Source organism: Grampus griseus (genome assembly GCF_964374135.1).
Source record: "Grampus griseus genome assembly, chromosome: 1".
Taxonomy (NCBI): Eukaryota; Metazoa; Chordata; class Mammalia; order Artiodactyla; family Delphinidae; genus Grampus; species Grampus griseus.
Genome location: NC_139017.1, coordinates 168,308,250 through 168,324,794, shown reverse-complemented (window position 1 = coordinate 168,324,794; position 16,545 = coordinate 168,308,250). Strand labels below are relative to the sequence as shown.

The following is a 16,545-nucleotide window of genomic DNA, read 5'->3' as shown; positions in this document are numbered from 1 at the left end:
GGGGGATGACAGAGAAAGAGAACACAGGAAGATGAGGGCCACACTCAACACGCAGGAATGTGAGCCTCTTTTTATGAGTGTGTGTACGTCCATGTTTTTATTCATTTTACTTCGTGGTCTGGGTGGCCTTGGGCCCAGGCCCCCCAGGGGGCCGTCAGGGAGGCCACGCACAAGCGCCCAGCTCTCCGGGTTCAGGACCCCTCAGTTCCCCTCTGCACGTGGGTGTGTTTTGTTTCCAACTTCCCATTTCTATAAGCCACCAGGAGTTACCTTACATAATCTCCGGAAAGGAAGAGGGAAACTGGGGAAATAAACGGCTCTGAGGCCTGGCATCAGGGGCTTGCCGTCCACCTGGAGGAGCTGAGAAGGCCGGCAGGGTTAGACAGTGTGCCTGTGCCCCATGGCACGGGGAGCCTTCTTCTGCCCCAGAGAGAAAGCGGGCCCCAGCTCCCCCCCCGTGAGAGCAGCTGCTGTTTACATCTGGAATAAGCCTCAACCAGCTGAGGGGCAGACCCCTTCTTGGAGGGTTCTTGACCAAGGTCAAGGCAAAGGTTACCAGGGTCCTTTATTACCTCCCGTCCAGACACAGGGTGGGATAGGATGTTATTAAGTAGGGGAAACTATCAGGCTGATCAAGAATAAACACTCTTGGTCAGAGTCTTCTGGCCGTGAGTTCCTCCTTCGGAAGGTGACCGGATGGGGAGAAAACCAGCTGCACTTTTGGCCGCTGGGCTTCTATTCAGATTCCTACCCAATTCTTGTTATTTGGGAAGCTTCCCATCCATTCAGGAGAGGCCCTGGGGTCGGCTGAGTTGCTGCCGTGTGTGTGTATGTGTGCGTGTGTGTGTGTGTGTGCGCGCGCGCGCGCGCGCACACATGCGCGAAAGAGAATGTGTGCACGGGGGGAGGGGGGTCAACCACAAGCTGCCCAGCACTGACCACCCCCTGCCCCCAGCGCCTCCCTCTGCAGTACTATGCTCAGCTGTTCATTCGTCGCACAATTCAGAGGCCGAGCGTCTAACCAGTCGGTTCCAGCACTTTAACCTGGCATTCGAGACCTGTGCCAGGCTCCTGTCCTAACCATTTCCCACATTCCACCTTGGTCCCCTCTCACAGGCTGCAGAAAAACTAGACTCAACGTTTTCAGACACTCTGAGAGCCCTTCCTCTTCCCTGCGGGCCGGACTCTCTGGAATTCCCCTCCCTCTAGATCCTCTGGAGGAGCCCCACCCACGTTCAAGGTCTGGGTCCTCTGCAAAGTATAGCACAGTTGTTACCAGCGAGGGCCCTGGAGCCAGACACCCTGGCGTCGAATCCCGGCTCTGGCTCTTAGGATCCGCCTGGCTTTCCCTCGCAGCCTCATTCAGTTTCTCATCCCGGAAGCAGGAAGAATAACAACCTCCCAGGGGGTTGCCGGGAGACCGAGATCCTGCACAGTGCACGGCCCGGCACACGGGGAGTCGGCACCAGGCTCTTGAGCCTGTCAGCCTGAAATCAAGTCCACCCACCTTCCCGAGCTCTCAGAACGTGCCATGTGCCGGAGAGGTGGTGGGGCACAGGCAGATCCCGCCTGCCTGGAATTCACCATCTAACGTGTGCGCCAGAAAGTAGACACAAAATGACAAGCGCCTCCGTCTACACAACACTCACCACAGTTCCCTGTGCACAGTAGGTCCTCAGATTAGAGGAAGAAGCGTTTACCGAGTGAACCCAAATTGCAGCAGGTACTTTCACATTCATCGTCTCGTTTTAATCTCTTGAAGAGCCTTCGAGGTAAGTGTACTAAGTCCCACGTTCAGATAAGGAAGCTGAGGCTCAGAGAGGTTAAGTGACTTGCCCAAGGTGCCACAGCTCGTCAGTGATGAAGCTGGGACCCAGATCCAGGTCTGCCTGATACCAAAGCCCCAGTTCTCAGTGGTGGGCTATGAAGAGCCAGGGGAGGGAGCAGTGGCCAGGAAAGAGGCGGGAAGGAAGCTGCTTTGAGAACCACCCACCAAAGGCTGAGGGCGGGAACATCTCCCTCCCATCCGTTTCCGGCCTCACTTGCCGGAGGCAGCTGACGGCGACCTCAGTTCCAATGGCCGTGTCCAGATGGTCAATGGTAATTAATTCATTCAGGAGGGGAACTGGAGACTTGGCTTGTATTAATGATCTGAAGTTAACATGTAATTTATGCTAACTGGAGCCAAAGACACGCCTTTGTCCCCCAGACCACGTCATCCAGGTGATAAGGAGCCTGGCAGATGGGTCTGCTGCATGGACTGGGGGAGGGATGACCAGGAAAGGAGCAAAACGATGACAGCGCAGAGCGCGACAACTTGCCAGGGGCCTCCCTGGCGGCAACAGCTCTAGAGCGCAGGGGGCGAGCGCAGCTACCCCCAATACCGGCAGAGATACTTCAGCCTAAAAGCCGCTACAGGATGTGCTGACCAGGACCCAGCACTGGGCCGGCTGCCTGACCTCCATGCTCTCCGGCCTTTGACACTGCCCAGAGGTGACAAGAACCTCCTGTTGCAAAGGGAGAGACCGACGTCCAGGGAGGCTGAGTCCTTACCCAACCCAGGCTCCCCAGGTGAGCAGAGGTAGGACTCAGACCCAGGTCTCGGCTGCCTGCAAAGCCCATGCCCTCCTTCATCCCCGAGTCAGAGTCTGGATCACCGTTTGGCAAACAATTGCTCCCCTCGTCCTCTGCTGTGGACAGAAGGAGCTAAGGGGCAGCGGGGACTGCCCACCCCACTGACCTAGGGCTAGGCTGTCACTTGCTTTGACCAGCAAAATGTGCGTTAAAGACTGCTGAAAATTCTTTGCTACTTCCCCCCATCCAGAGAAGGAATTCTCTCTGCTGCTGCTGTGCTACACCAGGAGAGAGGTTAGCCCGGGTCCCACGCACGGTGGACCACCCCAAGTGCCCTGAGCTCTGCACCTCACCCCCCTAACCCCTTGCTATGGCAGCCCCTGGTGACAGATCTGCCCCAAACCGGCATTCAGTCCTGGAGGCCTCACCGGCCCGAGACCAGGGCAGGGGCCCTCGAGCTTTCCACTGCATCAACACTGAAAGTATGTGTTCGGATGGCATGACACACTCCCAAAGGTGTCTGTAGTGGGTTGAATGGTGGCCCCCTCAAAAGATGTGTCCATTCAGAACCTGTGAGTGAGACCTTACTTGGAAAAGACCCTCCATTAAACAGTATTCCACCTCTGCAGGAACTCCGTGGCAAAGGCTACCAGTCATCACCCTACACCCATTCTCCCTCTGTCCTTGGTAACAGGTGTTGGAAAAGGTGTCTTTGCAGATGTAATTAAATCACACAAATGTAATTAGTGAGGGATCCTGAGAGGAGGTCATCCTGGATTTGAGTGGGCCCTAAAGCCACTGACACTGTCCTTAGGCGAGAAGAGATGACACAAAGGAGAAGGTGATGTGAAGACGAGGCAGGATGGAACGTGGCGTCTGCAAGCCTAGGACTGCCGGCCACGACCAGAAGCTGGAAGAGGCGTGGCTCTCCGCTAGAGCCTTCAGAGGGAGCGCGGCCCTGCCAACACCCCGATTTCGGACTCTTCCACTCCCCTCCCACTCAAGAACCCGCATCAGAACGCAAAGGCCATTTTTATAAAACTGTCTCACACCCACTCTAATTTACGTACGGAAGAAATAAACCATTTTCCAAATGACTGTTTTTTCTTTTTCAAGCTGTTTTAAACTCTAAGATCTGGGAACACAGTCACAAGACTCGCGACCTCTAGTGCAGAACCTCTGGCCTGGGGGATGGACTCCGCAAGTGTTTTCACCTGTGACAATGGGCCAGCCTTACCTTTCTCCTGAGCCATCTCTTGCAGACAGAAGTAGATGACTCTGGCTCCCAGGCTGAAGCCAATCAAGGTGACAGGCCGCTGGCCCTGGGGGAGAAAGGACACAGGTGTTGGGGGCATGGTGCACAGCCAGTTCTAGAAAAACATCAGCCCTGATGACAGTGGCCCTTGCACACTTCTCAGCACCCGCCTCCCGCTTAATGAATCACGCCCGTGCTATTCCCGGCCCCAGGCTCTGATGTCTCCATCAGGAGAGTCTGGGGCTTCGTTTATGCAGGAGGGCACCTGCTCAGGAACCGGCTTCTTCCCAGGTTGACAGGCAGCATCTGGCTGGGTTAATTCCCTGGTTTTATCTCAAACCATTACCCAGTGGCCGTCGCTCCTTCCCCATCTACCTGTGGCAAATGACTGCAGTGAAGTGGGGCCCTTCTGGAGCCGAGAGAGGAGGCGGGAGGTACCCCGGGCGTGATGGGAGAAAAAGGCAAAGAGTCACATGGGGTGGGGGGACACAACTGTTCTGTTCCTAGGTAGGAAGTGGGGACATGAAATGTTGGCCTTATGCTATAAGAGGAGGTTGTAAGTTAGAGCGAAGAGGAATTTTCTGACTCAAGAACTTGTAGGAAAGGCAACTTGAAAAAGAAAGTCATGAGAGGTATTTGGGTACAACTTCTACATGGAGGGAGAGCGCAGATGAGTTCCAAAGGTCCAGCTGGTCTCAGTACTCCATTCCTTTCCCTTGCTTTTGGGCCGGTATATGTACCCACCCTCCCCCACCCTCCCCCCTACCTCCATCTACTGCCATGGAAGGCCCTCCATTAAACAATATTCCAATTCTGCAGGAACTCTGTGGCAAAGGCTACCAGTCATCACCCTACACCCATTCTCCCTCTGTCCTTGGTAACAGAACTCCTGAGTTTTTCTGGGCCCACAGCTACCCAGCCAAAAATGAAGTTTCTCCAACTGCCCTGCAGCCAGGGATAGCCGCAGGGCTGAGTCCTGGCCAAGGGATGTGAAAGGCCCTTCCCTTCTACTTTCCTGCCTCCGACTGTCTGGAATGTGGATGGAACCCTAACTGTTTTACGTGGTATTTGGGCCACTGGAGATCTGCTCAGAGGGTAGCTCTATACTTCTGGAAAGGAAGAGCTGGCCTTGTCCACACCTGCAGAGGCCTGTTAGTTTTCACCTGATTGCTTGCTAGAGATGCACAGCCTGTAATTCTTACTGGTCCATCCTAGGACACTTTTTATCTTTTTGGCCACGCTGTGCTGCTTGTGGGACCTTAGTTCCCCGACCAGGGATCGAACCCGTGGCCCCTGCAGTGGAAGCATGGAGTCTTAACCACTGGACCGCCAGGGAAGTCCCCCTAGGGTGCTTTTATGACTTGAACTGGAGGAGCAATGACGACCACCCCCCACCCCCCCAAAGCCACTGGGCTACCCCCACGTGGGCTTGTCTCAGGTATGACGTCTGTGCACAAGTCAGCCCCCATGCTTCCCTGCTTCCTCGCCCCCTGCCCGCTCCCCCCACTCCTCGCCCCAGCTCTTCCCAGGTACCTGCTGCCGGGAGAGTAGAATGTGGGCCAGGTGCTTGCCAACCTCTGCCGATCGATGGAGACACACACCCCAGGGGTTGTCGATGACACTGGCAACACTGAGGAGTGAGGCTGGCCAGGTCAGGGCAGCCACAAGGCCTGGGGAGGAGGGATATCGGTGATGAAGGCCGTGGTGGCGGGGGGGGGGGTCCTTCTAGGGAAGTGATCGGCTGGCTAATGGATGCCTGAGTGAACGCATCCAGAGTCTCTAACTTGGAATCTGTAGGTTTTCCACGTGTGGCCCAACTGCTAAGTAGTACAGAAGAAAACTGAAGCTTGCGCAGTGCTGATACACGGCCCAGAGCCTGTGTTTAAGCATCTGCCATGTGTGGGCTCCCAGGGATGGCCCCAATTTGTCACTCCACCCTGTATCCTCCCACTTGGCCTCATAACTCTGCAATGCCCCCTGCTCCTGCCCTGCCCACCCACTCTAGGCTCAATCATGTGACTTGCTTTGGCCAATGAGATGTTACTGGACGCGAGGCTTGAAATGGACTCGTGCCTCTAGTGCACTTCTGTTGCGGGTGTGGGACAGCCTGCGGTCCCAGGACGGGGAGGAGAGACCAATGGAGCAGAGCCGAGTTGCGCTGGTTGCCCCAGGCAAGGCTGGCCTAGGTCAGTGGACAGTCAGCTGACCCACAGATGCATAAGCAGGCCCAGCAAAGGTCAGCCAAATGAAGCCTCAACACTTCTGAGCTACTGTGATAAATGGTTGTTATTTTAAGTCACTGGGTTATGGGGTTGTTTGTTATGCAGCAGTTGCTAACTGACATACTATGTGATAATGTGATGGGCTGTTTATCTGTCTCCTCCCTATGAAGACCATAGACTTTGCCTCTCTGTGTTCTTGGAGACCAGCACTGTGCCTGGCTCACTGGGGGCCTCAGGCATGCAAAGGTACAGAACCAGTGTGGCTTGGGAGTGGTGGGAATGCTGCTGGTGGGGGTGAGGGGAGGCTTACCAGACAACACTGTGTATTTTAGGGCCTCCTGGGCCACCATGTTGGCAAGACCACTGAGGATGGTCTCCAGGGCGTTGCCAAGCTCCATCAGGTACGTGGCCTCCCAAGCCAGACAGTACTGCTCACGGCTGTGGGCCAGGGCAGCCCATGGGGCGCTGAAGGTGCCTGGGGAGAGCACAGGTAGGTGGGTCTCTCCTGTGACAGAGGAGGCCTCTCACCCTTTCCCAGACAGTCGGCGACAGGGGCCCACTCACCCTTGCGGGGAGACAAGAGGCCCACCCCCGCCACTGAATGGCAGCTGACAGCAGAGCAGACGCGCTCCCAGACAGCACAGGGCTGCGCTGTGAGACAGCAGGCTGGGGTTCGAGACCCAGCTCCTGCATTCATTAGCAGTTGGGCGACCCCGGGCACCCTGGGTCACTATCCCACACTAAGCCTCACTTTGCTTAGCTGTCAAGTCGGGAGACTAGTATTTATCTCTTTTCATAGAGTAGTTGTAAGAACCAAGTATTCCAACTACCGTGTGTGTCAAGTGTTATTTTCTCTCACTCTGCAGTAATTCTGGCATCGAGGATACTAAGAGCACACAGGAGGAACACACGGGGCCACGAGCAGCTGGCTCCCTGAACCGGCTGCATCTCAGTCAACAGACACTGCCTGGGAAATAGTCTGCAAATCTGGAGCAGAGGTGTTTGAGCCCAGCTCTGCCATGAGCTTGCTGGCTCACCCGATTTTTCTGAGCCTCAATTTTCTCACTTAGGGACTAGAAATGGGAGGATGATGACAGTACCAACCACGTGACCAACGTCAAGCAGGAAAATAAAAACCATGACAGTCTGCCTCCCTCTCTCCCTCCCTCCTAGTCCTTCCTCTGCCTTGAGGATGTTGTCACCTCTCCAGCAGGACTCTCAGGCCCCCTGTGACCTGGCCCCTGCCTCCTTCACAGCCTCATCATCCATCAGGTTACCCTCCAGAAACACATGCTTTTGATTTTGTTCGTTCACTCGTTCATTCATTCATTCATACCACAAACCTTAACTGAGTACCTAGACTATGCCAGGCTAGGCGCTTGACCCTGAGGATACAGACACCCATCATCGTAGGAAACATTTAGTGAGCAAGTACTAAGTGCTGGGCAGCTCTGTGCTGAGGGATTTCCCATGCACTCTCTGATTTACCTCAACACAGCCTCTGAAATGGGGCTCCACAATTAGCCCCATTTCATAGCTGAGGAGGCTGAGCCATCCAGATAAAGTGCTCTCAGCCTGGGGAGGGAGAGGGCCATGCAAACATCATGTAGTCACTCATTTCTGGGCCGTGGGAGCATCGAGGGGCCCCGTGCATTTCTGCCCATGGCCCAAGTGACCTTCCACCCTTACTTGTCTCTGAGCTTCCAGCTCACTCGCCTTATCCCCGGGGAAGCTTCCCGGCCCCTTTGACAAGGGGGATCTAATGCACCTTGCACTTTTGCGTCCTGAGTTCTCGTCACAGTCTGCAATTTTCCATTTATTTTTGTGTCATCTGTTTAGTGCACGTCTGTCCTGCAGTCTGTCTGCCAAGCACTCGATTCCCAAAGCCTCATGAACACAGGATGAATGAATGAACAGTGGGGCCAGCTTCCCAGAGGCTTCGGGTTCTGGCTCAGCCACATGCCTCGACCTGCCCGACCCGAAGGCCTCGTCCCTACCCGAGGGTGCTCTGCTGACATGCAGACCACTGAGGGGCTGCTCCCCGCTCTGCAGAGAGTCTGTCACAGGTCTGCAGCAGCTCAGGGATTAACTGTCTCTAGTTATGGAGGAGGAGACGGCCAGCCTGAGACAGGATGTGGGCACAGATTTTGTGTGTGTGTGTGTGTGTGTGTGTGTGTGTGTGTGTGGTGGGCTCTCGGTTGCAAGACTCACAAGCAAGGCACGCTGCCCTTCTGAGCCTCAGTTTCTACACCTGTTAAAATGGAATGATGGCATCTGACTCACAGGTGTTGTGGCGATCATGTGAGAAGCTGCACGAAAAGCATTATGTAAACTGTAAAGTGCAGTACTGCATTCTATCCCCCTGTGGCCAAGAACATGGGCTATGGAGCCAGACAGAATGGGGGTGAGTCGTGCCCCAGTTCCTGACTAGCGAGGCGACCCTGGGCAGCCCTTATCAGCCTCGGTTTCCTCATCTGTAAAATGGGGGTGATAATGATGCCCACATCCGTGGCTTGAAGTGGGGGACTAAGTGAGCGAGTGCATGCAAAAATGCCTGGCTTAGTGGGGAGCTACAGAGCCATAAGCATGAGTACAAACAATCCTAGTTAATAAAGGGGCGGGCCCAAGAAAGCCCGTATATTCCCATCACACACGGAAGCCAGCCTGTGAGGACACGAGACTTCTTTCCTGGCCATCAAGGAGGCAGGACAAGGTGACTCATTTCCCTCCTGAACTTCATTCACCTACCTTGGTTACATTTCTTGTAGCCACCGCCTCTGCCTAGGGAGCATATTGCACGATAATGGCCCCACCCCCAGCCCCCGCCGCAAATGAACTTGATTTTGCCCTGGGGCCAGCCCAGCAAGGGGGTGGGTAAAACAACCATAAGGGCTTTGCTTTCCACACTGGTCAGAACTGCAAATTCCTTCACTTAGACTCTTGCTCCTTCCTTCCTGTCTCAGTCTTTCTGTAGCATGGATGGTATCATGAAACAAATGAAGAGAAACCCGTGAACTCTGGGTCAGGAGACCTGGGTTCGAATCCTGCATGTGCCACCTGTCTGCCATGTGATCCCTCTAGGTTTCCTCTTCGTCCAGATCAGGGTAAGAACGGCCCTCACCTCAGAGCATGGATGTGAGGGTCACTCGAGGTAACGTACGTCAAGCTCCTAGTGTGTGGGTGAAATGCTTGACTCATGGCGCTAGGTGCTCAGTCACTGTTCAGGTCCCCTGTCTGGGGACTGGCCCTGGTGCGCACATACCAATAAGACTCTGGCGCCCAGTAGTGCCTCTCAGCAGAGCCTGGGCATTTCCTCACCTGCCTCCTCCTGTGCTGTTTAGAACAGCTGTGGCTTCTGCCCTCGGATCCCAGCAGTTTGGGAACCCAGGAGGCTCTGAGCTTGTGTATTTGGTCAGGACGCTCCAGACTCCCCGGCCCACCCTGTTCTCTCCCTGATTGACGACCTGCTTGCTGAGCCTCACACTGGGCACTTGCGAAAGTGAGCCAACAGTAAGCGGACCATGACCTTACTCCTCAGTGCCACCCTGGTTAGAATCCCCCCAAAACACACACGTTCAAATTAGAGCAGCAAAGGGAAATAACCTTTGTGGAATGTCACTAGAAACCAGGTGCTTTCCGCAGTTACCTCGTTTAATTTAAGCTTCGTCAGTGCCCTGGAAGGCAAGGGTAATCTGCTACTTTACAAACGAAGCAGCCAAGGCACAGAGAGGTGAAGTAAGTTGCTTGAGGTCACACAGCCAAGATGTACTGATTTCTCACCTACGTGCTGAAACTCCTTTGCTATCTTCCACTTGCTCTGAGGATAAACTCAAACCCCTCGCCACAGCTCACATGCTCCTGTGTGATCCGGCGTCACCCACACTCCTGTCTTCTAGCTCCCTGCTCAAGCCATCCTGTGCTTCTCTTGCACCACTAGGCCTTTCTACATGCTGCCCTTTTGCTTGGTATTCACTTCTTTCTCCTTCCTTCTCTGGCTACTTCCCAGCCAGTCCTTAGCCTAAATGCCACTTCCTCCAATAACTTTTCCCTCACTCCCCAGAAGCACTCTGTGCTTCCCCTATCGTGCCTTCCATAAAGCTTCCCTGTAATTACTTGCTCAGTGATCTGTCTTCTGCCTTGGACCACATGTTCCATGGGAGCAGAGGCCCTGACTGTGCTGCTCACCGCTGAATTCCTAGGATCTGGCTCAGTGTCTGGCACATGCTCTATAAACTCTGTGGAAAGGATGGGTTGATGGGTGGGTGGGTGGGTGGGTGGTTAAATGGGTGAATGGATGGATGGATGGATGGATAGATAGGTGGACGCGTGGGTGAATGGATGGATGGATGGATGGATAGGTGGATGCATGGGTGAATGGATGGATGGATGGATGGATGGATGAACAGATGATGGATGGGAGGATGGGAAGACAGATGTGGGATAAAGTCATCTCACCTCTCCGAGTCTCAGTTTCCTCCTCTGAAAAATAGGTCCCCCCTACCCACCCCCTAAAGACATACACAGGCAAGAGCCTAGGCCAGGGTCTGGCCCACAGCAACAGACCCAGCTCAGCCAACATCCACCCGCTTCTGCATCCTTTTCTGCCCCTGGTCCTCACGGTATTTGCCAGATGCCAGCCATCCCGTGATGGCGATGGTGATGTGTAGCTGCCTGCCTTCTGTGAGAGGCAGAAACGTGAACTCTTCAATGGCCCCAACACGCTTCTTCATCTTGTATCCTAAAGAACCAGATACAAAAGTGAGAATGGGGGGTCACTGGGGACCCTGGGGAACGTTAGAGTGGCTCTGTGTACTCACACACTCACAGTGACTGCCGACCGTGTGCCCTGTCCCTTGACAAACGTCTCGTTTTTGAACTCATTAAGGTCGGTGCCGTTATCGTCCTGACTACAGATGAAGGTAACAGGTTTCCAAAGGCTGGCTAGCCCCCAACTGGCAGAGCTGAAACTCAGAGCCCAAGCTCATAACCACCGCTGTGGCCTGATTCCGTGGGTACTACATTTTTTTCCCGCCCACGAACTTCAGGAGTGTAACACACTCCTCTCAGTGAAAGTGGTTTGAGCTGACCAAGATTCTCAATGTGGGAAGCAACATGCCACTTAACAGGAAACTCTGTGTGACTGGGGAGCTACTGACACATATGATTTGGAAACACTCCCCCACGGGATGCTGGTAAATGAGGGGTAGCCATGTGTCCTCTTACAAGAAGAAGCTCAACCGTCTCTGAGGCAGCCTGCCTGGAAACTTCTTAGATGGTGACAAGCAGGTCCAATCAGACCCTTTCTAAGAAGTCTACACCAGGTGCGGTTTCTCAAACTCAGCCTTGTCCCGAGCCAGGCCAAGCCATCCACCCAGTTCTCTGTGAAGCTCGCTATACGTTCTGGCAGTGCCAGGACTCAGAGTGAGAAAAGCCATGTCCTCTTCCTCCGTCTCCCAGGGAGCCCTCACTGGTGAGAATCTGGGCCACCACTCCTTTGGAACCTTACCTGTCAGGCCAGCTCCAGCTGCACCGAACAGCGAGGTCATGACAGCTATGCCGGCCGCTGAGCCCAGAGCCGCTGCCCCGGCACTGCCAATGATTGTCGCGGCTCCGGCAGCAACAAGAGGGGCAGCCAGACCCCCGGTCACGCCTGCGAGGAAAGCGGCCCGTGGTGGGTAGAGGTGGGAGTGCGGACGGGGCCTGCTGCGCTCTTCCTCCACCGGCCTCCCTCCCACTGCCTCTCACGGACAATACTAGTGAGCACACCTACTACGCGCATGCGAGGAGGGGTGGGCTCCCAGCTGATCCCCCTGCACTCCCCACTCTTGCTCCCAGCCTGGCATCATCCCTCACTCCGTGCTGCCCTGGCCAGGGCCACCATCTCATCTTACCGATCACTGTCCCGCCTCCCAGCGTCGCCAGGCCTATCAGGAGATAGCGCTTCCACTTCCTCCGGTTTTCTTTCTTCTTCCGGGATGCCTCAGCCGTTCTGGGGGTGGGTGGGGGGAGAGATTGCTCTCTAGGACTGGCTGTGTCTGGGATCCCCTGACACCTCCCCGCCTCACCAAGCCCCAAACTGGGATCAGTGCTGGGTGCTCTGTCATGCAGAGCGAGGTACCAAGGTTACCTTGGACCCATCTATGGTTTTAAAAAGCTGAAAACATTCTAAAACCCAGCTGGGGAATCCCAGTACGTGGGAGGTGCTACTTACCCAACGGATCCATCCTAACAGGGTTGCAATTTGAATAATGAAAAGACAAAAAAAAAAAAACAATAATAGTGGCAAAAGAAGCACAAAACTCTCTTTATACAGATGGACCCAGAATGAGTACCAGATAGAGTCACAGACATCATCACCTCACTCCTTCCTTCCCCTCCCCCCACTCCGCCATCTGAGCCCACCTCCCTCTGGAAGGAATTTGGGAACCAATTTCCTTCAGATTTATCTTTTCAAAGAGGGGTTAGAGAAATGTCTGTACTGGACACCTTGGCCTTGGGGCAATAGCTAGAACCCTTCAGACTTGAAATTTGAAAGTGACAAAATGTAGCAAAAGGGAAGCATATGGAGTAAGCTGGGGTCAGGTGAATCCTGAGAATGGCCCAGGAGAGTCACTAAACCCAACTTTCCTGTCCAACATCGGTGCTTTGGGGCAATAAGGAGAAGGATGGGAGACAAGGGTGGGGCAGTGCGGTCACTACCAGTGGGAACTCTGAACTGAACTTGGAGTTTGGACAACAACTCAACGTACAGAGCGATGGCCAATGATGATGATGATAAAAGAAGGGTTAATGTTTATTGAGGACTTCCAACATGCCTGCCACTGTGCTTTGCACTTCGAATGGTTTATCTTATCCTAGAAGCAGTTTTATTATTGTCTGCGTATCACAGACGAGGACACGGATAAGAGTGCCCTCCTCCTGCGTGGCAGTGGGGATCAGCAAAAACAATGTCTGTCAAGCGCAGAGCTTGACAGTTGGCCCTGCGAGCAGGGACCGAGACAGTGGCTGTCGCCATGAAACTCCATCTCCCTGAAACTCAGTTCCCCCTTTTGTAAAAATGGGGATGATAACATCTCCCTCATAAGGCTGTTGGTTTGTAAAGCTTAAATTAATTCCTTCTTCATCCCTCTGATCAACAAACTTTTATGGAGAATGGACAGCAGGCTGGAACGTCTGTGTGTCGGCGAGCAGAACAACGCAGTACTCAGCCGGAGCCGTTTCCTTCCCATCTCTTGCCTCCTGAACCATACATGATAGCAAGAAACAGTTCATCCTCCGGTCAGTGAAAAGAAGTCGGATTTGAGATGGGCTTTGGGAGACCCACTATGCTTTTTGGTTGTCTGCCCGCTCACCTCAACCAGCTTTCCCCTAAGCACCTCCTGGGGGTACAGCACAGCACTTCTCGGTTGCTTCACTACTGAGCGGAAACCAATCCTCCATGATCACAGGTGCTGGTTTTTCATGACTGAAATTCACGCCCTCAGATGTGCGGGAAGAGGCCGAACCACAGGCGTTTAGCAAAGCGGAAGGCAGGACGGCGACGAAGGGCGTGGGTTCTGGTGTGAGGTTTCAGATCCTGTAAACTAGGCTTGAATCCTCCCTCTGCTGTGGTGGTGCATGACAGTCCTCCAGGTGTTCAGTTATCCCTCCTGCACTGGTCCCCGCTATGGAACAATTACACATCCCTGCCCCGATGAGCTGAGTGGTTCCATGACCCGCTTTAGCCAGTAGCTGGAAAGGATATGAGTCACTTCTGGCAAAATCTTTATGAGTCAGTGCAGCACCTGGTAAGTCTCCTTTTGCTCTGCCCCGAGACCAGCAACACTCCCAATAGAGGTCACCCTGTCAACTGGGACCCAGAACCAAGAAAGTGTGGACTAAAGCCACAGCCAACTTGCAAGAAATGCACTTTTGTGCATCGAGACGTGGAGGTCATTTGTTACCGCAGCAAAACCTAGGCTATCCTGCTGGACAGGGCCACTTACTAGCCTTGGGACTATGTACAAATGACTTGTCCTGAGTTTCCTCGTCCATGAAGTGGGAATGATAATAGCGCTGAATTTCCAGGGGTACTAGGAGGGCTAAACCTATGGTGACTGGCATACTGTCATCGTTCAGTATGTTTACTGCTATCATCATTCCTTCCATGGTTATGACAATTTCCTCCACAGGCTGGAGATATACTTTGGCCCTTAATTGCTAGTACCAATGGGGCAAACAGGAAGGCTGGAAATTAGTTGCTTTCGGCAGAGTTCAAAGCCTGAGGAGAAATTCCAGCTGCTGAGGGCGTACAAGAGGAACACACAGGGGCTACGAGCAGCTGGCTCCGTGAACCAGCAGCAAATTGTTCGACAAACACTGCCTGGGAAATAGTCTGCAAATTCGGGGTGAGGTCTTTGAGCCCAGCTCCGCCATGATCTCGCTGGCTCCCCTGATTTTTCTGAGCCTCAATTTTCTCACTTAGGGACTGGAAATGGGAGGATGATGCGAGCACTACCACGTGATCAGTGTCAAGCAGGAAAGTACAATCACAACTGTCTGCCCCCCTCTCTCCCTCCATCCTGGTCCTCCCTCTGCCTTGAGGACAGGGTCACCTCTCCAGCAGGACACTCAGGCCCTCCCGTGACCTGGTCCCTGCCTTATTCACAGCCTCATCGTTCATCAATTCCTAACTTACACTCTACCCTCCAGAAACACTGAACTGCCTGCAGGCACACTGCCCACGCCTCAGTCCTGTGTTCCTGCTGGCCCTCGGCTGCCAAGGACCTCCTCACCTTCCTTTGCCTGGCTAAACATTACTCATCGTTCCAGAGTCACCTCCTCGCCTGCCTGAACCTCATGGTTGCCTACATGCTCCGACTCCAGGCCTCCCTAACCCTCTGTACGGTATTAGCCTGGAATTCTAGACCATTGATTTTCAAAGGGTGGGCTTTGGATCAACTGCATCAGAATCCCCAGGGGGTAGCTGTTAAAAGCACTACTTCCTGGGTGAGGAAACCACCTGTAACAAGCTCTCCAATTATCTCAAGTTTGAGAATCACAGGGCTGAACCTTTGGGACACAGATAAAGCCTTTCCTGTGTTCCACCCTCAGCCGCTGGCCCTGGGATTGGCACCTGGATGGGGCTCAGAAGACGTTTTTTGAAAAGAACCTACTCATTCCACAGCAAGAATTGGACATGACCATCTTGCTGCAGTGATCTTTTCTCCCACTCACTGTCCATTTCTATGAAAACCAGGGGGTACGTACATTTTGGCTAAATAAAATATTTAGCCAGGGTGTAGGCCAATCACCATCAAGAATGAAATTTCTGGGACAGCGGAACAAATCCAGGATGTTACAACATTTTCATGATTAGTACAGACTTGTTATTAAGAACATAGTCAAATTCTTGAGTGGGTGCCCTTGACATTTCTTAGCACAGTCTGCTTCTAGATTGTTCCTGCAGTGACACCTGCACATCTGGGATACTAGACAGTCATCACTTTTAGCTGAGTTTATGGAGGGGGAAACTCATAGCCTAAAGGGAAAAAAATAACTCAAGAGTAAATATTGTTCTTGAAGCTGTTTTATTTAAATGTATAAATGCTAGTATATCAGATCAATTTTATGAAGATTGGATTGATGATATACTCTAATCTCTAGTGTTCTGCTTTGTATTATTATTAAAACAATTTTTTTCGGGGCTGTGTTGGGTCTTTGTTGCTGCACGCGGGCTTTCTCTAGTTGTGGTGAGCGGGGGCTACTCTTTGTTGCGGTGCACGGGCTTCTCATTGCGGTGGCTTCTCTTGTTGTGGAACACGGGCTCTAGGCACGCGGGCTTCAGTAGCTGTGGCACATGGGCTCAGTAGTTGTGGCTCGCGGGCTCTAGAGCACAGGCTCAGTAGTTGTGGCGCACGGGCTTAGTTGATCTGCAGCATGTGGGATCTTCCTGGACCAGGGCTGCAAACCCGTGTCCCCTGCATTGGCAGGTGGATTCTTAACCACTGCACCACCAGGAAGTCCCTGCTTTGTATTATTATTTGAATGTTTACCAAAAAAAGAATATAGTATTTTCCCTAAAAGTTATTTAGCTAAGGCACTCTCTCTTAATGTACACTTGAACTGCCAATCAATTTCCTTATTTAAGTACTTGAACGCTCTTAGTAACTGTTTTGTACACAAAACGAACAGCTTTCCCGTTAATCATTAATTATCACAGCACTTCACTCCTGCAATAACTTCAGTTGTCTGATTGAATTTCAACCTCTAAAGCACAAGAGGAGAAGCTGGCTCTGAGTTATATCTATGACGCTTCCTATATTGGGAAGTGAGAATTCAGAGCACGACACTGAATCCAAATGAAGCCCTGTTCCTATTACTGACTTTGCTTGCTGACTAGGCACCATGGCAATCTCTGTCATCACATAGCCTCTGGCCACACTCATGACCTGGGATGTCAGAAGTGACCCTGGGCTGACATTCCATGTCAGCTTCCCAAAGACAGAGGCTGAA

General features: G+C 53.1%; 1 protein-coding gene across 4 annotated transcripts in view; it reads right to left on the bottom strand.

Annotated features, from left to right (window-relative positions):
• TMCO4 (transmembrane and coiled-coil domains 4) overlaps positions 1-16,545 on the bottom strand; it is a 96,772-nt gene that overhangs the window by 39,579 nt on the left and 40,648 nt on the right. For all 4 annotated transcript variants that reach the window (XM_082678788.1, XM_082678786.1, XM_082678789.1 and 1 more), the window contains 6 exons: positions 11,943-12,040; positions 11,558-11,701; positions 10,670-10,789; positions 6,362-6,526; positions 5,363-5,499; positions 3,812-3,896 (listed from right to left, as the gene is read on the bottom strand). In XM_082678788.1, coding sequence (XP_082534914.1) covers positions 3,812-3,896; positions 5,363-5,499; positions 6,362-6,526; positions 10,670-10,789; positions 11,558-11,701; positions 11,943-12,040 — 749 coding nt within the window. The remainder of the gene's footprint in view (positions 1-3,811; positions 3,897-5,362; positions 5,500-6,361; positions 6,527-10,669; positions 10,790-11,557; positions 11,702-11,942; positions 12,041-16,545) is intronic.